The 22,403-nt window shown below is 43.8% G+C and overlaps 1 protein-coding gene across 1 annotated transcript; it reads right to left on the bottom strand.

Moving 5' to 3' along the window:
• Window positions 1-778: 778 nt before the first annotated feature.
• On the bottom strand, window positions 779-4,556 carry LOC123441037 (nuclear pore complex protein NUP50A-like). The gene is made up of 2 exons (XM_045117566.1): window positions 4,325-4,556; window positions 779-2,284 (listed from the first exon to the last, which is right to left on the bottom strand). The coding sequence occupies exon 2, from the start codon at window positions 2,281-2,283 to the stop codon at window positions 982-984; it is 1,302 nt and encodes a 433-aa protein (XP_044973501.1). The 5' UTR covers window position 2,284; window positions 4,325-4,556; the 3' UTR covers window positions 779-981.
• Window positions 4,557-22,403: the final 17,847 nt, after the last annotated feature.

Raw genomic sequence — 22,403 nt, forward strand, 5'->3', positions numbered from 1 at the left:
AACATGCTTGCAAACTGACCGTAGCTCAGATGTGTGGTTCCTTGTGATGGAATCAGCCAATTTCGTTGGTTGTTGTAGACATGAGAGAACATTCACAAAAGCTTGGACTCCATGGGTAAAGGAAAATATTTAGGGCCACTTTGATTCACAGGATTTTTAAAATGCAGGAATAGGAAAAACGTAAGAATAGAGTGTCATGTCCTTCTATATCAAATTTGAAAGTATGTTTGATAGCACAGAAAAAACAAAGAAACTCTATAAAAAGGTTTGAGTGGATGAAAATTTTCCTCTAAAATGTAATATAAATTAATCCTTTGAAAAAAAATCCGGAAAGATTGAATTCCGCCGCATATAATGGCACTGTATTGGCAAGTAAAAAAATAATTACGGACTGCTCAAGCCTCAAGAGACCTCAAAGAAAAAAAAATTGACTCCATAATACAGACAGGCCATCGAATTCCAATGGCCTGACCCATCTATTCGGAAGTGCAGGATCCGATGAAAAAAACACGGCAGCCCAAATTGTAACTGACGGGTTAAAGATGCCCAAACACGACGAACATGCATTCACTAGTGATGCGGTCATCTTCTCAAAAAATAAAAATACTCCCTCCGTCCCAAAATAAGTGTCTCAAGCCTAGTACAATTTTGTACTAGAGCTAGTACAAAGTTAAGACAGTTATTTTGGGACGGAGGGAGTACTAGTGATGCGGTCATGACTCACTAAAAGATACGTTATGGAACAAGTATAATACACATCGCATATCAGAAGAAAGCATGGCCGGAAAGAGTCTCATTTCTCCAGTTTACTAAAATTATGACTTTAATTAAAGTTCGACAGACCACCCACCGTTCCAGAGTCCAGACCAGCAACAGGACACACCAGAAACCAATACGTTTTAACTCAAGACAAGACTCCGGGAAGAGCAAGGAACACCTGCTCTGACACATACACATCAAAACGCGGAACCGGGGTGGGTTTCAAACGTCGGAAGCCTTCGGGGAGCTCTCTGGGCTCTTCGGCGCGTCTGAAGCCTTCTTCGCCTTGTGCGTCTCCACTGCAGCCTTGAAATCTTCCCGGATGCCCGCATCCTTAAACTTCAGAGCAAATGTGGTGAGCCCGCTCGGTGATTCGCTGATGCTGTTGATGCAAGCAAACGTCACGCCCTTCTTGTCCATGTCCTTCAGCGTCATGTCGTCGTAAAGGCTTGCATTCAGAATGAGCCGGTAGTTGCCCTTGGCCCTCATGACGAGCCGAGATCTCTCGCCACCAGATACCGGGATGTTCAGCTTCAGTTCACCCTTTCCTCTTTCCTTCCAGCCACCATCGAGGTACTCATATATTGCAGAGTCAGCAGTGAACACAGCCTTCTCGTTCTCTTCGCCAGTTTCAACTGGGCCCTCTGACATGGCAAATTTCTTCGGCGCCTCCGCTGCAACGCCGAGTGCTGGGGCAGAGCTCCCGTTGTTGGTAGCACCAATGTTGAAAGAAGGGAATGATGAGCCATCACTCTTTAGCCCAAACAGGGGAGCATTTGAGCTGTCTTTAGAGCCTGAGCCAAATGAAAATGATGAGCCTGAAAATCCAGTTCCAGCCAGTCCCGTGAAAGCATTTTGGCCACTTGACAGATTGGTGAAGGAGAAAAGAGGCGTCTGTGATGATGACTGCCCTTTGTTATCAGCATCCTTCTGCTCAGAAGGTCCATCCTTGGCCCCTGATTCAGCTTCATCTTTCTTCTCATCATCATCTTTGCAGATTTTATCCTCACCTCCAGCTTCATCTACTGATTTCTTCTCTTCAGCATCTCCATCTTCTGGTTTGCCCTCAATTCCAGATGTCCTGGTGTTATCTTCCTTGGGTTCTTCAACAACCACTTTGTTCTCACCAGTTCCATCCACTGTGTCTTCTGCCTTGCTATCTGACTCATCAAGTTGAGAGGGTGCTTCAGTTAGGGCACTGGACTTGTTTTTTGCATCTGACTCTTTCCCACTTCCATTGCTAACATCAGAAGGTGGAGGCTCTGAGACTGTGATATTTGCTTGAACAACAGGATCACTGGGGGTGAATCTAATTGCAGAGAAAGGATTAGAAGAAGGAGCTGCTGACGGCTGCTGACGCCGAACCTTTACAATCTTTCGGGTTGCCATCACTTCCTCACTGGCTTTCTTAAATGTTCCTGTTTCTTGTTCCGACGAGTCATCATCAGGCTCAGGATGATCCTTGTTGATTTGTTTTTCTGCAACCCTCTTCCTAGAAGTTTGAGTATGTTCCTCGTCCGCCATCCTGAAAACAAAAAACATGAGAACAAGCTGAAGATAACATTAACAAAATAGTTTACAAATAAACATGCAAGATCACAGAGAATAGTACTGTTTCAAAGCATTTTTTTTTACTAAGCAGGTTCTTGTTTTTGTAATGCACCAACCAACCTACTGAATAAAATGTAAAATGTCGCATGTTGCGCAATATAGAACATGAATACTTTCCCAATTTTACCTGGCATCTGGAACTAAACACTAGACAGGATTTGTGAAGGAAAGATATATTGCTATAACAACATATAAAATGGTAAGCACTATGCTGGCACTGTTCTGGGCAACAAATAATTAGCTGCAATGTGGTGTTGGCACAGTACAGGCATACTGAAGGCATGGTATCATCTCCTAGAGAACTAGAAGCCATGTGCTCCAGTATATGTTACAACTCCCGCTGTCTAGTACATTTCATGTGTGTAACATTATGCTTCAAGATAAGGTTCTATTTAGCAGCTAAAGCAGAGGAATTTCTATACAACAACAATGAGAAATATTTAACCCAGGTATAAATAAAATTCTAGCCTACTGAAATATACTCCCTCCGTTCCTAAATATAAGTATTTTTAGAGACTTCACTCGAGGCTACATACGGATGTATATAGACATACTTTAGAGTGTAGATTCACTCATTTTGCTCCGTATGTAGTCCATAGTGAAATTTCTAAAAAGACTTATATTTAGAAACGGAGGGAGTGCTGATGTACAGGAAATCTCCTCATGGCAGCCAAGCTGCAGTGCAAACAGGAATGTTCTTCATTTTTTTGGCATGGCAAGTTGTGAAAAGTTAATCACATAAATATTGCTAAATAGTGTGAAAAGAACACACTAGGCTATTCTGGATAATTGGCATAACAAACAAAACAAGAATACTAGCCATTAGCCAAGTGACATAAGTAGGTGGTAGTGACAAGTTACAATAGATGTTATTGATGTAGAAGGCAAAACATCAAAGCTAGAGCTCAATATACAATAGTTTGAATGTTTCATTCACAGATAGCAAAACTTTGCAGCCATAGTCATATAGTATTTTATTTCCAGTACATATGGTGCATAAAACTAGCTTATGGGAAGAACAAATCATCCAGTGTTCATTACAACATGTTACCTAAATTAACACCCAAGCAGAAACTTAATGATTTAACATATCTTGCACACAATTTATCATGGTAGCCTACATGAGATATTACTTTATGAATAGCACCAAGTTCCTTTGAAACTTGGATAATTCATGTCGCATGGAGATATTCACCCTAAACCTACAACTATGTAACATCATAAGTCCGTAACTGCCACGTCGCTATTAGAGCTACATTCAGCTAGATACACATTTGTTTCATGTCTTCTAAAATGTTAATGTTCCTCACAAGTTTTGAGTTTGTATTTCAAATCACAATATTTCTAGGCATACATAGCTACTTTTTACAGATCTAGACATACCTAGGCACATAGCTTAACATTAAGGTGTAGGTCAGATTATTATACTCTGCACAAGTACATAGGAAATAGGGTCCATGTCAAAAAGTACACAACCCCTAGGCAAGAGAAAAACTATCATACTAGCCCTAACATAATCCCAGAAAAAATAAACAACAGAGACCAAAGACATATCAAAATCCTACCAAGAAATTCATGATCAAATCGATAGCAAGTACGGAGTATGCAACAACAGGCATAACATACACCAAAGAGATAATACTCCAAAATTAAACACCAAGATGAGTCGCCACCTGAGAATTTTCTCTGAGAAAGTAGTAACCCATGAATCCGTTACGAATAAAACTATCCATGATACAGGCTACGCACCACAGTATGGTTTTTGCTGTCAGAAACCAGGAACCTCTGCAGCTACTACAGATCTTCCCAGTGCCGTCTCAACCTACTCAACGAGTGACCCATTACCGCATCCAACAACCTAGCTCACGTCTCAACCCTAGTCCGAGAGACGTAGCGCGTGGTCCCCGCCCGACGCGTGAGAAAGGGGGAAAGCAGGGGAGGGTAATTGTCGCACCTTGCGCCGGGGAGACGAACTCGACGGCACCGAACGAAACCGGCCGGATCAGGACGGCGGGGAACCTCCGGCGGGGGGGCTGCGCCGACGACCAGGGCGAGCCGCTACGGAGGGCAGCGACGAGCTCGGACGGAGGCGTGGCCGGGGAGGAGCAGCGCGAAGAAAACCTAGGGAGGGGAAGCGGGCGACGAAGGCGTGAGCCGAGTGGCGACGGCGGCGCCTAGATTTTGCTCCTCCGGAAACCCTTTGTGGTTTCTACCTGGTTGAATCACCGTGATGGGCCTTAATGGGCTGAAAGGCCCGAGCAACGAGATGATATAAGGAAGATAATTTTGTTACCCGTGAACAAAAGGAATATATGATGGGGCTACTACGCGTCCTTCGGCGATTTTTTTTTTTTGGCATTCCAATCAGATAGCTTTATTCAACAAAGTAACTCGTGGCATCATCAGCCAAAAGGCTAGTGAGCAGGATGGAAGGTCTCGTGTCAGTTCAACTTTCGATGATCGTCACTGTGCAAGCAAACTTAGCGCAAAGATGGACCGGTACATTGGATGACCGATTTACATGTTTGAATATCAAAAGAAGAAAAAGAGAAAGCTAGCTCTCACATCTCTAATAGTAAATGTGCCATCACAAATAAGCTATAGTAATGAGTTTTCCAGAGATTTACAATCTCCAAGCAGTCGGTTTCCATGATCACATGTGAGAATCCGCGCAGTTTTGCAAAGATCACCCCATCTCACAGTGCCATAATCTCACCAATGAAAGGATCACACACCCCATAGTGGGGTTTACTCCAAGGTCCTGGCAAAGCATTGCAGGAATGCGCAACACCGCCCGCTCCAACTTTGCCAGAGTCCATACTTACAGTCGCGTCTGTATTGATCTTGATCACCCCTTCAGCGGGTGGTCCCCATCCATGTCCCGGGAGAATGGAAGCATGAGATTGGGGTATATCCAACAATGCCAGATCCTCCCATATACGCTTGACAGAAATGAACGGGTCGAGCTACTCATCATCATGCGTAACCCTGTTTCTCGAGTGCCATATAGACCACATGACCGAGATCATCTGAGCCCTCTGTACATCAAAAAACTGTCCATCGCATAGGATATCTCGAGACCATGTATCTGGGTGTAGGCGGGGTGTAATGCCCCAAGTGTAAACCTACCCTATTTGGACCTACTTCATGTGGGACCACCTTGTCATTGATATGAGAGTGTCCTATGCTTGTATGATTTCATGTGTCCTTTTATTGCTTCCCTTGCTTGCATGCATATCATATCATTTCATGTGTTAGGTGTTGTTGCAATGTGGTCATATGATTCCATGTGGTGTTTGTAATCTTGTGGTTATGTGACTTGTGATTTCATGTTAGTGTTGGATGTGTGGATGAGGTGATGTACATGATAGTAGGAAGTGCATTGTGGTTTGCTTAGAGTTCAGAGCTATCTTCCTCCTATTATCTAAAGCCATATATTTTTCTTGCCTCTTAGGTGTAGTTTAAAAATGTCCCTGTTTAAGCTCTTGATTGTGGTGATTTTTGTGCATTGCGAATGATGTTTTATAAGTGCTTCCAACAGGTGCAAATATTCCCAAAACAGCCAAACATAATGTTGTTTTGAAATATTTAGTTGCCCCAAATACATCTCTGTTATTTATTCAAATAGGTTGTATTTTTCCTTGGCCAGTGGTATTTTTGTTGTATTTTTATCCCAAGTGGGATCTCCTGTGTATTTTATCTCCTGAGGCTTTTCCTATAAATAGAGAAGACACCAGAGTTTTTCTTTTCTCTTATGTGTCGCCCCTGTGGGCTCCCTCCCACATGGCCGGCCCATCTCTCTTCTCCCTGCGCCAAGCCCACGCGCGGCGTCCCTCCTGTCTTCCATCTGACGCCGTCTCTCCCCCTCTCCGCACCTTTCCGTCATCCACCAGAGAGGGCGCGATAGCGCCGTGAGCAGCAACGTCGAGGACCCCTCCCTTTAAAACGCATTGGCATCCGTGCCCCTCGCCTAGGGTACCCACCATTCCCTCAGCCGCCGCCGCCACCTCTCCCCATCCCCATCTCCATCTCTTCTTTCTTCCCTGGTAAGTCTCTGTAGAGGTCCAGTAGCAGAGAGAGGCAGAGAGCTCCGCCCCGTCTACCCCGCCTCTCCGTCGAACTTCGCCGCGACCATGTCCAGGGGCTCGGGCAGGGTGCCCGCGCTCCATTCCCGGCGCTAGGAGCTCCGGAGGACGACTACACCGACGAGCGCGACCTCGTCAACAGCAAGGTTCCGGTGATCTTCGGCCTCTTCCTCGGTTCCGCGTCAGGGTTGCAGCACCTCTTCTTCCCCTCTGATCCGGCTCCTTCTCCTTCGGGTCGACGCTTTTCCTTCCTTCCCAAGGTGAGCAAGACTCCCCTTCCCCCTTCTCCGTCGGGTGGTTCACAGTAGGAAGTCCGGCCGTGTTCTTGCGTTTCTGTGCCTATCAGGTAGCGCTAGTTTATGTTGTGTGGTGCTCGTGTTGTAGGTGTGTCGTGCTCATTGTCTTCAGCAGCAGTAGGAGTTACCACCTCGAAGCCTGAGGCTTTTCCTTCCTTGTGGCGCGATAGCAGTTGCTGCAGCAGAGTTGCGCCGGCGATCTCCGTGTCGCGAGTCTCCGCCGATCAGCAGCAGCAGCAGATCGAGTAGCAGGTCGTGGTGGTTTCGGCGTTGCAGAGTAGCAGGGCTCCCTCCCCGCGTAGCCGTCGGGTAGTAGCAGGTGTGCAACAGCAGCAGGATCAGCTCCGGCCATCTCTATGTCGCCGGCGCGTCTGTCAGCTATCGTGGTCGCGACTGTCTGCAATAATAGTTTACCTTAATCGCGACCCTCCTCTGTCAGAAGCCGTGTCGTAGCGCAGTGGTTGGTTGTTCTATTTGATAGCGTGAGGTGGAGGGATCGATCCCAGTGGAAGCCTCCCCCTTTTGTGTGGATTTTTCGGCACAGTATTTTTGCGTAGCAAAGGCAGCTCATATCGTTAGCCTCTCTGTTCCTGTCGAGCAGCTAGTCGGTAGCAGAGTGGGAGAGGTGCAGTTTGTGTACCAGAGGTTCAGGGTTCGACCCCTACCTCCTCCTTTTGTTCTTTTTCCTTCTTGCAGTGCAATTAATTCCTGTATTGTGCATCCTGCTTTGAGTTTTGTTGCTGTGGTGTGCAACACACCATGAGGCTGATTTACACTGCCCTCTCAACAGCATATTTTGCACACTAGCTTGCTGGTTGTGTGTAGTTGCCCATGTAAGGAGTTGAACCTTGTGATATGTGTGCTTGTGGATTCATGGGCATAGTGTAGGTTGTGTGTATGTGGGGTAGGCACACATCCTAGAAGAGCATGTGTTGCTTGGTGTATATGTTAGATGGGTTATATCTAAGTTGGGTGGCTTGTGCTAGTAGTTTTAGTTGCATGAGTTGTGGTGTGTGTATGTGTGAACCACACACATGGGCTTGGCTCATGTGGCACCTAATGGGAGTGTATGGGGTAATATTCTTCCATGACCATGTTCATATATAGATGCCTTGCATGTTTGTGTTGATCAAGAGCATGATGTTGTTGTGAATGATGTGGAGTATATGTGTGTGTGTGGAACTTCCCCACCTTTGCAAAACTATGCACCTTCACATGTCTATATGTGAGAGGGCATGGTGTTTGTGTGTGGGGATAGTTTGGTAGATGTGCTTGTGATGTTGATGTGCATGACACAAACATGGGGTTCAAACCCCCATGTCACTTTGTCATTGTGCACATGAACACAACCTTTGTAGTTGTTGTCTTAGTAGGAACTACATAAAATGATGCCCTATTCATTAGGCATGATTTGGAGTAGTTTCCTCTTCCTTAATTTGTGGTCATTTGTTCCAAGTAAGTGTCCACATATTATAGATGATTTTGGGGTAGAATATCCCAAGGAATCCAGTGGTGAAGTTTGTTTTGCCATTAGGATACTTTATGGAGTTGACATATTCAGTTTTGTTGCAAGTTTGATCTTTGATTCCAAGGAATAGGTGGAGCCCAAGGGCATGAGTTTTTGTGTGATAGTAGTAGGGGTTTTGCTCTACGCCATAGTGGTGTCAATTATCACTTGGTGTTATGTGTGTGCAAACTATGCCTAGACAAAGTGGGCATGTGGCTGAAAAATTCCAGATTCGTGAAATCTGAAATCTCACAAAGTCTGGGATCCTGGAAACATTTTCTTCTCTTATAGATGAGGATGTGCTGGTCATTCTGTTGAGATCTGGCCTTAGTTCAGTGCTAGGATTTTGAACCGGATATGTTTGTGAAGCTCCCTGTCAAATTTCAAATCATTTGGAGTCCAGTAGGTTGTGTTTTGGTTGCTGTCAAAAAGCTTCCGAACAAAGACAGAAACTCGGGTGCAGGAATTTTCACTGAGTCCCTGAGATCTGATGGTTTTGGGAAAGTTTGTGGCCTTGTATCTTCTAGAGTTTAATTCCTTTTGCTGTGATTCTTGCTGGTGCTTGTAGTGTTCTTGGTTGGAAACAGCCACATATATTATTTGTCATGTTTGGAGACCTGTAGGTATGTTGCAGGTAGCTCCCAAAGAGCTAAGATGCATATTATGGCAGATTATGTAGATTTGTCATTTTGGTCAATGTGTGTGCTTGGTTGATGTTGTGGTGTTCTTCCTTGCTCCAATCCATTCATGTTGGGTTGTTACATGTCTTGGAAACCTGGGAATACCAGATTTGTGCCATTTGAGTGTGTGGTGTTGATTCTTCCACGTAGAGCTTCATATCTTGTTCCGTTGATTCTCGTTGATCCGTAGCTCCGTTTGCAATGTTCTTTATATGGTTTTGCACCGTTTTCACGAGCCGCATCTGTTCATGTCATTCTCATGCATGTCAAAATAGCTTAGTGTACAGTTATGCCCAGACTCTTGCAGTAGTTTATTTTGCTTGTGCTAGTGATAGAAATAGTGGTGCATGCTCAATTTTCATCTCATGCATCATGTGATTGTTGCATCTTGTGGTGCTGCTGTTCATTGGCTGTTATTCTCATGTTGGGTAGCACCGGGATCGGAGAACGAATACGTGGAGTCAGGAGAGTATGTGCAGGACGAACCAGAACCATTCCAAGCTGAGGATATCACAGGCAAGATGATATGACCTTGATTCCATCTCTAGACTCGTTATGATAGTTTCGTTTCCATGTCATATTGCTCGCTGCCTACCACTGAATTAAATTGCCTCTTGAAATGCCATGAGCCCAAACACCGTTCTCCTTCCTAGCAAAACTTGTGTGGCTAAGTAGGCTTGCTCAGCTACTAATGTTAGCATTGCTAGTTGCAGGTGTTTTTGACTCATGTGATAACATGAGCTTGATATCATTATATTAAATTCTGTTATTTAATTAATGCACCTATATACTTGGTAAATGACGGGAGGCCTAGCCTTTTGCCAGGTGCCTTGTTCCGTTATTGCCGCCTTAGTTACCGGTTACCGGTGTTTGATTCCATAATGATCGCTCCTAACACGTTCGGGGTTGTTATGGGGACCCCCTTGATAAATCGCGTAGTGCTAAGGCTTGTCCGGCAGGACCCAACTTTGGTTTTAATCTGCTAATCACATAATAATCTGCATAGGGAATAGCTACCCCGAGGAATTTAATCAAACAACCCGGGCCAGTGCTCCTCATGAGTGTTGGCCCCACCTGAGCGATGTCCGGGGCCCCACTGGTCACCCAGAGGTTTAGCCATCCCGACGTCTAGCTCATATGTCGTGTCCTAAGACTGAGATACGCGACTCTTATCAGGGTCGTCGACACGACGGGAGGTCCTGCTAGCCTTGTCTTACCTTAGCGGTATATCTTGCGTATAGGAATCCCAGTGAAGCTTTGGTTTTCCCCAGAGTTGAGGTTTTCCTCTAAGGAATCCGACGAGATCACGAGATTCGTGGTAGAGGATGCCTTTGCGGCCTGTGTTCGTTTGTGATGGACTAGTTGGAGCACCCCTGCAGGGTTTAATCTTTCGGAAAGCCGTGCCCGCGGTTATGTGGCAACTTGGAATATTTTGTTAACATCCGGTATTAGAGAACTTAAACATAAACTAATAGAACTGCCAACTGTGTGCGTAACCGTGATTGTCCCTTCGAAGATCTCTCTTCGTTCGGGAACACGGTGGGGTTATGAATGCCGTAGGTAGGTGTTCAGGATCACTAGTGATCAAGTAAACCCGACCGTTAGCGTAGACCACCTTCACTTCTATTTTGCGTAAGTTAGCCACTTAATCAAGCATAGGATGCTGCAGCCTGATACACTTCTCCCTTACCCTACCCAATAACATGACTAGTTCTGGCACCAAGGTCTTAGATTGCTGAGTCCCCGTGGCTCACGGATTCCTCCGAAAACTCCCAGCAGGTACAGGTACCCCAGAGACAGATGATCCCGACGGCACCCAGCTGGCGTGGCAGTACGACGAGGAGACAGACCGCCTCTACGTGAACTATCCATAGGACTGAGGCGTGGTCGTGATCGTGGGCCTGCAGGCAGGGTAGCATAGCATTTCCATGTTTTGTAGTCCGTAGCGGAACTACCTTGATCGTATCCGTGCTGTACTCTGAGTTATTAATAAGAAGACAGTTGAATCCCGAATTGTCTACTTATATTATTATTTGCGCTATGTTACTTGCTTGCGAAACGCTTAGATGCGCTTCTTTCCTATTCGGGGGCCTCGACCCCCAGATCGGAAAGGATCGCATCTTGGTCGTTACACGGGGCCTTTGAATGCCGAATAGCGCATGTGCATGTTCCCAGAATAAAGTGGCATGAGAGCAATGCACTAGGGCGTGCATCAAATCCTCATCCATCGCAAATCATACATTGCATCTACTGATGACTTTGATACGACGGCGTCAAAGGGTGCACTCATGTGGAAGAATACCACAAACAACTCTCCACGAGAAAACACGCACCTTCGGTAAAACTTTAAGCTTCTAGAGCTTCTTCCACATCTGTTCGTCAGTCTGTGAGGTGTTGGTAACCGTCCCTTCCTCTAGAGCAAAACGCTCTTTCTGAGTCACAAGAGAACGGTACACGGATTTGGCACGATAGAGGCCACTCCTTTCAAAATCCCAGGCAAGGAAATCATCACCACCACCAACGCGCAGTGGGATATTCAAAATAGCTTCAGCTTCAGGTAGAATGAAGAAATGTCGAACAACATCTTGCCGCCAATTTTCAGAATGAGTGAGCTGATCGACTGTACTGAGGGTAGTGCCCCCCGGTATGACCGAGGGCAATAGAGTGGATAGTCTAGGGATCCATCGATCCTCCTAGATGGAGATAGAACTTCCATCTCCCACCCGCTTGCTCAAACCTTCCTTGAGCGCCTCCCTGCCTGCAATGATAGCTCGCCAGATCGCGGAAGAGGACTTGGGGACAGTAGCAGCCATGAAATCGCACTCGGGGAAATAACGCCCCTTCATAACCCTAGCACACAACAAATTCGGATTAGTGATAAATCTCCATCCATGCTTGCCTAACAGCGCCAGATTAAATAGTTTGAGGTCAGGAAACCCCATGCCACAACCGGCCTTAGACGAGGATAGCTTTTCCCATGATATCCAATCCATTGCTCGACGATCAAGGGAACCGCTCCACCAAAACTTTGCCATACTTGTAGTAAGGCTCTTGCAAACTTTCTTTGTTAACTTGAAGCATGTCATGCTGAATGTTGGGATTGCCTGAATAACTGATTTAATCAGTGTTTCTCTCCCTGCACAAGACAACAGTCTCTCAGCCCAGCCGCACATGTTGCTCCTGGATTTCTCTCCAATGTGATCAAAAGTATCACTTGTAATCCTTCCTATCGCGGTTGGCAAACCAAGATATTTGTCACTGAATGCCTCAACCTGGATACCCAGGATCAACTTCAGAGCCTGTCTCCGATCAGTAGGAGTATTGGGCGAGAAAAAAACTGCACTTTTATCTCTACTGGCACACTATCCCGAGCACATCGCATAAATGAGTAAAATAGCATTCAGCGTGCCAACACTTTCCTGAGTTCACTAATGAAGATTAGACAATCGTCAGCAAACAATAAGTGACTAACCCACGAATCTCGGAAGGATACTCTAATACCTCTGTCAACATTAGGGAAATAGTTAAGCACATAAGTAAGCCCTTTCGCACACAACAAAAAGAGAAATGGTGAAATTGGATCGCCTTGTCGCAAACCACATGAGAGATGAACATATGTAGGAGCTCCCCATTCACTCTCACCGTAAACCCGAGATGCTTAGTAAACATATGTCACCTCGAGGACCGTATGATGTACGTGTGCAGCTGTCTGGTCTACGCAACTCGGTCGCCTCCCCGCACCCAATAATTCCTGAAACAAAGGTCGAGTTGCAGAAACAACAACCGCGTTGTAGAAACAACGACCATATTGTAAAAATAATTCCTAAAACAACAATCGCGTTGCAAAAATAATTTATGCAACTCCTGAAACAACTATCGCGTTGCAGAAACAATGACCACGTTGTAAAAAACTGAAGAGGGATAAATGGAGAAGGGGAGGTAGGAGACGAGATTCAAATATCCAACCGAAAGTCCTGAAACAACGACTGCATTGCAGAAACAACGATCGCGTTGCAGAAAACTGAAGAGGGATAGTCGGAGAAGGAGAGGTAGGAGACGGGATCCAAAAATCCAACCTGAAGGTACACTCGAACTCCTTCCACCGGCGGTCTTCTCAGCAACGTTGGAGGCACACCTCGCCCTGGCCAGCCCGCCCCTCCTAGCCTCCCACCAGACCCTCTCTGGAGCCGATGGGCCTCCTCCCTGGTGGCGCGAGCGCGACCCGTGGCAGCCCCCATGACGGGCTCGGCCGCAGCGCCGCCATTGATGACGGGCCCAGGGGTCTTGATTAGCGCGGGTGTCATGAGAGTGATAACAGCATGGGGCCAACACTGCTTCACGAAAGGAAAAAATAACGGTTGAAGAAGAGGTAACATAAGGACACGAGTCAAGCATTTGGGGTGGTGGATGCCCAGCGCTGGATCCGTCGGTTGTTGTATAATGTTTCCCATACATGATTGCCGTAAAAATAGGAAGCTACTATTCCAACAGAGGTAGCGCACGCCCCTCCGCCCACGCACGCCTTTAGCTGACACATATGGGTGCAGGGTGCCCTAGTTTTCTTTTCATTTTTTTTGCTTCTTTAAAAAATGGTTAGAATTTCAAATAAAATGGAACTTTAAAATCTTCAGGAATTTTAAAAAGGATTTAAGAATATATATTTTTGTGAGTTTGTAAAACAATTCTTAAATTTCAAAAACATTCATCAAATCAAAAAGTATTTGTGATTTTGAAAAATGTTTGTGAATTCCAAAAATGTTTATAGGTTTCCTAAAAATACAAATTTGAAAAAATGGGATTTGAAAAATGGTCATGGCTTCTAAAAACGTTCAGATTTAAAAAAATCCACAATTTTAAAAAAATATTTAAATCAAAAAAATGTTTGTGAGTTCAAACAATGACCTCGAATTTGTAAAACAATGTTCACAATTTCAAATTTTGAATTTATGAGCACCTTTTGAATTAGATGAACATTGTTTGAATTAAATGAACATTTTTCAAAAATGATGAACACTTTTCAAATTTGATAAAGATTTTTGTATTCTGTGAACAAATATTGCATTCGACGAATAACAATGTTAATGATTTTCAAAAAGTTAGTGAGATGAAAAGGAAAAAACAAAGAAGAAAAAAGAACAATAAAAGAAAAAAATTCATGCTAAATCAGAACACGTGGCAGCAGAGCTTGCATTCTACACCAAGAGAGACGCGGGGTGCGGGAAGGAGGACAAATAGCAGCATCACTTGATAGAGGTCAAGGTCGATGAGTTGTTCGACCAGCTTGACAGGGTGGTAGGGGTGGTCTAACACTGAGGAGGAGGTGAGGTTGTCTACCGATGATGACCACGAGGCAGACCCCTTCGGTAAGGGTGCAAATGATGGGTGTTATTTTTACGCTCATCACATCCTAATACCATGATATCATGCAACTCCCTGACACTGAAGGAATAACTTGTGTGCTATTAAATGTCACTTCATAACTGAGTGATCATAAAGGTGTTGTACAGATATCTTCAAGGGTGTCTGTTGGGTTGGTGTGGATCGAGACTCGGTTTTATCACTCCGTATGACACGGAGGTATCTATGGGCCTCTCGGCAATACAACATCATAGGAAGTTTGCAAGCAATGTGACTAATGAGTTGGTCGTGGGATCTTGTATTACGGAATGACTAAAGAGACCTCCTAGTAACGAGATTGAACTAGGTATGGATATACCGATGATCGAATCTCGGGAAAGAAACATATCGATTGACAAAGGGAACTACATACTTGATTGAGTGGATCCTTGACATCGTGGTTCAAACGATAAAGATCTTCGTGGAATATGCAGGAGCCAATATGGACATCCAGGTCCCGCTATTGGTTAGTGACTAGAGAGGAGTCTCGATCATGTTCACATGATTCTTGAACCCGTGGGGTTGCATACTTAATGTTCGGTGATACTAGAGTAGTATTGGGATAATTTCATTGGTGACCTAATGGTGTTTGGAGTCCCGGATGAGGTCCCAGACATCACAAGGGTCTACGGAATGGTCCGTAAGTAAATATTTATATATGGGGAGTCCTATTTTGGATACCAGAAAAGTTTTGTGTTTTACCAGTAGTGTGTCGAAAATGCCGGAATGATTCCGGGGTCCACCAGTGGGTTCACCTGTCCTTGGGGGGCACATGGGCTGTAGAGGGGGGCACACCAACCTCTGGTTGGCTGATAACCTCTCCTTCCTTGGCCATGTGCCTAGTATTGGTGAGGAAACCCTAGAGCGGGTGCCGCTTGGGGGGCAATTTACCCTCCTAGGGTTGCCGCCCCCTCCTTGGAGGAGGGGTTGAGGGTGGCGCCCCTCCCCCTATAAATAGAGGAGGGGTTGGAGGGCTGCCACACAACAATTCCCTCCCTTCGGCAGCATAGTCCCTCTCCCGTCTCTCCCGCTTCTCCCTCGTCTTTGTCATGATAGTTCTTGGCGAAGCCCTACCGACGCTGCACTACCACCATCACCACCACACTATCGTGCTGGTTGTGATCCCATCTACTTCTCCCCCCTCGCTTTTTAGATCAAGGAGGAGGAGACGTCATCGAGTTGTGCGTGTGTTGAACTCGAAGGTGTCGTACGTTGAATTCTAGATTGGATTCGATCGTGATTGGATCGCAAAGAGTATGACTACATCAACCACGTTATATACGCTTCCGTTTAACGGTCTACGAGGGTATGTAGACATGCTCTCCCCTCTCATTCATATGCATCTCCATAGATAGATCTTGGGTGTTCGTATATTTTTTTGTTTTTCATGCTTCGTCCCCAATAGTGGCATGTTGAGAGGTCTGCCATCAAGAGGGTCAATATTGTTGAAGAAAATAAAACGGAGTCGACCGCTAAACTTAATGAACTCATCTCTGCAATAAAAGGTAAATTGGAACCTAACCCGGTTGGAGATGTTAGGATGATGAGAAGTACTCCCTCCGTCTCAAAATTCTTGTCTTAAATTTGTCTAGATATGAATGTATTTAGTCACGTTTTAGTATTTAGATACATCAATTTTTAAACAAACCTAAGACAAGAATTTTGGGACGGAGGGGGTAGCAAAGAAAAGTAGAAGATCTCGATAAGAGCCACATACCAAAATATACATATACGATTGCAGACTTCATGAAGATGATATCAATGAAACACCCACTACCTGAAGTATCAAACGATGAAGTATATAATCACTTTGTTGATCATGTTGTAGCTAAGCTGCGTGAGTTAGATGATGAGAGGAAAAAACTATACGGTAAGCCAATTGTTAAACACAAGGATATTTTTGAACATACTATTGAGATAGAGATTGGTTTAAATAAGTTCAATGTTTTGTGTGATATAGGTGCTAGTGTTTACACTATCCCTAAGTGTGTTTATGACAGTCTCAATCTTAGTCCTTTTGTTACAACTAAAATTAAATCAAATATGGCAAATTATACCTTTACGCAAGCACTAGGGATTGAGCATGGTGTGATCATTCGAATTAATAATTATCCTGCTCTTGTTATTATTGATATGCCTGAATATCCCATTGCTCCTATAATCCTAGGTAGGACATTTCATAGGACTATAAAAAGGACTATTAATGTGTTTGAGGGAAATGTAAGATTTGACCTTCCTGCAAAGGATCCTTTTTTGAGATATTTCCATAGGAAAAAATAAAATGGAGACATATACTGGAGATGGCATCATCATCGATGCCCGAAGCTATTGGCTTGATGTATTTAAACCCAAGTGATCAACACTATGGTCGAGCTATCTAACCAAAAACAACCCTTCATGGGAGGCAACCAATGCAAGTAAGGTGAAAGAGTGAGCTTTTGGTTTTGTCAATTTCAATAAAGAGAGTGTTGAAGTTTTATGTTGTGGAGGAAAAGTCGAGAAAAAGATCTGCTAAATGAGGCCATGATTTTATGCAAAATGCTATGTGTCGTACACATGTTTGAAAACCTGGAAATACTTGTATGTTGTGTTGGAACTAACACCACAAGAATCACCAAAGAAAGCAAAGTCCCGGTGGAAACACAAGAGAAGACAACGTGTCATACCACGACCGTATGATCCCGTGACAAAAACCATAAATGCATACAGAGCTCATGACGACGTCCTAAAGTGCTCATATGGCATGATCACAAAGACCACCAAAGGCCAGAGCACGACGGTATCTCACGACCTACTTGTATGCGGGATCATATGGGGTATGAACATGCTTAGTAAGTTCTCCACAGTGCAAAACAACATCCTATATGAGTGCAAGCGCTTGTATGGCGCCCTGGTGATGTTAGTGCATACTTCTCCCTTAGTGGTTTTGGTGATTGATGACAATGCATTTGCGGACTAATCATGTGCATTAAGCCTTTGAGATAATTCATCATATGGCACAAGAAGATTCTAGCCCCTCGATGGATAATAGTGAAGAGGGTTATTTTCCTGCGTTTCGTTTTTGGTTGAATTGAGTCGTAAGAGAACCATACTATTAAGAGGGGGTGTGCATCGGAAAGGTTTGGGTGGAATCAACACGTGCACACTTTCTTTGCACCCTTATTCATTTACTGCATCGATGGAGTTGTTGCTTTGTGCCCCTTGTTCTTGTCCTGAAGGTTCCAAGTGGTAGTACCGCTCTTGCAAGTGGTAGTACAGCTCTTGCAAGTGGTAGTACAGCCCGAGAGTGGTAGCACCGCTCAACTATCGCCTAACCTTCTCGAGTCTTGAGCTTTTGTGTCAAACTGGGCGGTAGTAGGAATGGTGGAGAAGCGCGGTAGTACCTCCTGCTACTACCACTCCACTACCGTGTAACCTTGTGGAATCAAAACGCTCTTAGCGGATATAAGTGCGGATGCAGGGCGAGGCACTACCGCTTATAAGAGGCAGCACCGCTCTTGCGAGCGGTAGTACCCCTTCAGCGGTACTACCTCTCCTTCTCCCTCTGCCTTTCTTCCGCAAGCTCTTTACTGCAACCGAGCGGTAGTATCGCTCCAGCAGCACTACCGACTCGTGACCACTATAAAAGGGGGCCTTCTTCCCCAAGATTACCACCCCTTCCTTCCCTAAGCTCCATTGTTGCTCCAAGCTCCGTTTTCGCTCGATCTCTCTCCCTAGCCAACGAAACTTGTTGATCTTCAAGGGTTTGGTTGAGAGGGCCCCGATCTACACTTCCACCAAGAGAAGTTTGATTTTCCCACTAATCCCTTGCTGATCTTGTTACTCTCGGGTGTTTGAGAACCCTAGACGGTCGAGGCACTAGTGTAGAAACGAACATTAGTCCTGGTTGGTAAGGGCCTTTAGTCCCAGGTCGCCAGCGGGGACTAATAACTTGGGACTAAAGGCCCACCCCATTTAGTCCCGGTTGGCCACGACCCGGGAGTAATGCCCCTCCACGTGGCCGACAGGGTGCACCAAGGGCGGGGACCTTTAGTCCCGGTTGGTGATACCAACCGGGACTAAAAGGTAGCCTTACGTGGGTTTTTATTCTTTCCTGAAAGGAGGGGTTTAGGGGTTTCATATATCGATCACGGGCACCCATCCACTTCAATCAAATATTATGTCATATAACTCATCATCATCTTACGTACTCATCTAACAACTCATCATCATCTTAATCATATACCAAGTTAAAATCTCATAAAACGGAAAAACATCATAATAATCATGATCCTAATCAATCATGCCAAGTTAATATAAATAAGAAAAACTTGTATCTCATAATACCTAGTCCTCGCTCCTAGGTATAATGTCATAAAACAGAATAACACCTATGTGTTCGTGATGAAGCACAGATATCCAACGATCTCCAACTTGTGGCTTGCGATCCTTCTTTAGTTCTCTCCATGCTTCAATATGGAGACTTTTTTATTTGTGGTTAGTCGAGTATGGAGCATCGAACTCAGCCCTCAGCGTGCTTTTAATTGTCATATGACCTTTGTCGTGCATCAACAGAGGCACTACATCATTTGGCAGTTATTGTTGAAGACATAATAATAGCCTAGTTAACAATGTAATCAACACCATTTTATGCAATAGTAGAGTGTACTTAATTAGCAAACTCTTACCAAGATATTTCCGCGAATGTCATCCGCCCTCAACCTATGCACTAGTGGCATGTAAAATTTATAATTTGGGCCACTTCCCAAATTATACAGGAAGTTCTCCCTACCAACCAGGACACCAACAAGAAAGTGGATAAGAATATCCTTCTCCTCCCAAGTTAGATGTGATCCATAAGTGTAGTGTGTCATGTCAATTAATTTCCGTAATTAACTTGAATCACCAAAATAAGCAATAAATTATAATTTAACAAATTTAGTATATGAACACCAACTATTTCTAAATATAGAATGCAAATTACTTGACAAATATGGTTGAGAAACTCACATGGAGGTAAAACATGAAGCATGTCAACATCCACCCAAATGTCGATGTACCTAGCATATTATCTTCAGGACGAAGATCGAAGGTTATTTCCATACCCTCCTGAAATCTATATGCCTTGCAAAGATCTTCACAATTTGGGCAACCCTATCTCTGTGTTATAAACTACATTCATTACTTTGATCAGAAATGTGTGACCATGTATAGTCCTCAGGTTAGCTCTCCTAGTCTCCATACTCCCATGGTCTTCGAAACCGAGCCTCTCCAACACGTACCTTCTTGCATGGCAAGGGGGGAACTAGTCGAATTGTATAAAACAGAAATTACACGTTGAAGCAAAGAAACAGAAGTCATGCTTAATTACGAAAAAACACTTGTCATTATTGCGTACCACAGAAACTTTGAAGGTGTCATCAAGCTTGATGCTGAAGAACCCGTCGTCTCGCAGGTGAGGCCTGACGCACAAACCCCGAGAGTCGCTGCAATATTCACACTCCCAATAATCATCGTCAGCCACTTCATGTTTTAATGCGGTAATTTAACTTATAATCTGTGGAACATGTTTGTAAATGCATAAACAACAACCATGACACTATATCTAAAGAATTGAACATCTATATATAAACAAAGTTTCAAAACATCTATAAACAAAATTGAACATCTATGATATTCGTATTCCATAGAAAATATACAACCAAGAACATTGCATGGATGCCTTATATATATCCGCATTCTGTAGAAAATATATAACCATATGTACTATATTCCATATAGAATCTAGCATCCACTCTAACCTCTTGGAAAAAATCCTTTGCTTTTCATGCCATGTAATCAAACAAACTCAAAATCCTATGTTTCTTCTATTCCTGATTTAGTTAAGAAGCAAGGTTTGTATCAGAGTAGAGAAGCGCCAAATTGAGACAAACTGCTTGCTAACATATCACAAAATTCATCAATCTCACTGGCCATCACACCAAACAATTTCCTCAAATCCATCAATCTCAGGAAACATATCACAAAATTGCATGAAACTGCTTGCTAACATATCACATAAAATAAGTTCCTCAAACTGCTTGCTAACATATCACAAAATTCATCAATCTCACTAGCCATCACATCAAACAAGTTCCTCAAATTCATCAATCTCAGGAAACCATGAAATTGGGCAGGCCGTCGACCATGACACTCGGACAGGCCGTCGGCCATGGCATCGCCGTGCCCGAGGGGCCGGGTCGTTTAGATCGAGGAGGGAAGGAGAGTCCGGCGGAGCTCACCGTGGGATCGAGGAGGGCCAGGGCGCGGTAGGGGCTCTTGAATGAGGCGTGAGCAACCGACATGGGGGCGGCGACAATGAGGACGACTTTGGGGGCGGCGGTGAGCTTCGACAGCCTGGCGGCGTCGGGGCAGGGCACGATCGACATTGGCGGATCAAATGGGAGAGATTGGTGCCGAAAAACAGGCACGGGTTTATATGTAGAGCCCTTTGGTCCCGGTTCCAGCCACTAACCAGGACTAAAGGGTATTTAGTCTCGGTTGGTGGTGCCAACCGGGACTAAATGTAGGGCGCTTGGCCCACTAGCACGCACCTTTAGTCCCGGTTGTAGCCACCAACCGGGGCTAAAGTGCTATTTTTGGCTGCCCCAAAATTCCATGCGGGAAGGGACCTTTAGTCCCGGTGGGTGGATCCAACCATGACTAAAGGTATATTTTCTCTTTTTTATTGTTTTTGTTTTTCTAAACATGATAGATTTTGTTTTAAAATTTGGAATAAATCTTAGACTATTTATAGTTTTTGAATGAATCTTTTTTGGTTTAGGTAAAAAAACTACAAAATTTCTGTTAGTGCTAGTAGTTTTCAAATTTACATAGTGTAAATTTGATTTTTTTTAATTTGTGTGAATCGCTAGTTGGTTAATAACTCTACATTAAAAACAGATTTTTTAGTCATTCTTTTTTTCTGATGTTTAATATTAGTGTGTTTTATCATTATATTAAATTTGGTAATTTTTATCCCCGGTTGTAACCATGAAATGACTTTGTAAGATATGAGTATTCGTCCGAAATCGTGATACTTCGAAAGATATTGTCCATTTTGTACACGAATTACATCCAGTGTTTGTCGTAACCCTCCCAACTTTTTAGCACATTCTATGTGGGTGAAATGATGATACCATGCCAAGTTTCAGCCTTTTGAGAGTTCATTTGTAGCGTTTTCCAATTTCAGGGTCATTTAGCTAAAACAAACATTAAATCCATGAAAAATAGCAAATGAGGTGAGAAAGGGTTCAAAATTGATGACTTGGCTTTGAATGATGCATATTGAGTGCACAAAAAGTCTGAAGTTGAAATGAGTTTGGAAAATGAAATGCCTTTGTAAGACATGAGTATTCGTCCAAAACCGTGATACTTCGAAATATATTGTCCATTTTGTAAACGAATTGCATCCATTTTTTGCCGTAATCCTCCCAACGTTTCAGCACATGCTATGTGGGTGAAATGGTGATACCCTGCCAAGTTTCAGCCTTTTCAGAGTTCATTTGTAGTGCTTTTCAATTTCAGGGTCATTTAGCTAAAAAATCCATGAAAATAGCAAATGAGGTGAGAAAGTGTTGAAAATTGATGACGTGGCTTTGAATGATGCATACTGAGCGCACAAAAAGTCTGGAGTTGAAATAAGTTTAAAAAATGAAATGCCTTTGTAAGAGATGACTATTCGTCAGAAACCATGATACTTCGAAAGATATTGTCCATTTTGTACACGAATTGCATCCAGTTTTTGTCGTAATCCTCCCAACTTTTTAGTACATCCTATGTGGGTGAAATGATGATACCATGCCAAGTTTCAGCCTTTTCAGAGTTTATTTGCAGTGCTTTTGAATTTCAAGGTCATTTAGCTCAAAAAACCCCATTAAATCCATGAAAAATAGCAAATGAGGTGAGAAAGGGTTGAAAATTGACGACATGGCTTTGAATGATGCATATTGAGTGCACAAAAAGTCTAGAGTCGAAATAAGTTTAGAAAATGAAATGCCTTTGTAAGAGATGAGTATTCGTGTGAAACCGTGATACTTCAAAATAGATT

The sequence above is a fragment of the Hordeum vulgare genome, chromosome 1H, assembly GCF_904849725.1.
Source record: "Hordeum vulgare subsp. vulgare chromosome 1H, MorexV3_pseudomolecules_assembly, whole genome shotgun sequence".
NCBI lineage: Eukaryota > Viridiplantae > Streptophyta > Magnoliopsida > Poales > Poaceae > Hordeum > Hordeum vulgare.

Excerpts from the sequence above, each read along its gene's own strand:
- LOC123441037 (XM_045117566.1), bottom strand. The coding sequence starts at position 2,283 with ATGGCGGACGAGGAACATACTCAAACTTCTAGGAAGAGGGTTGCAGAA.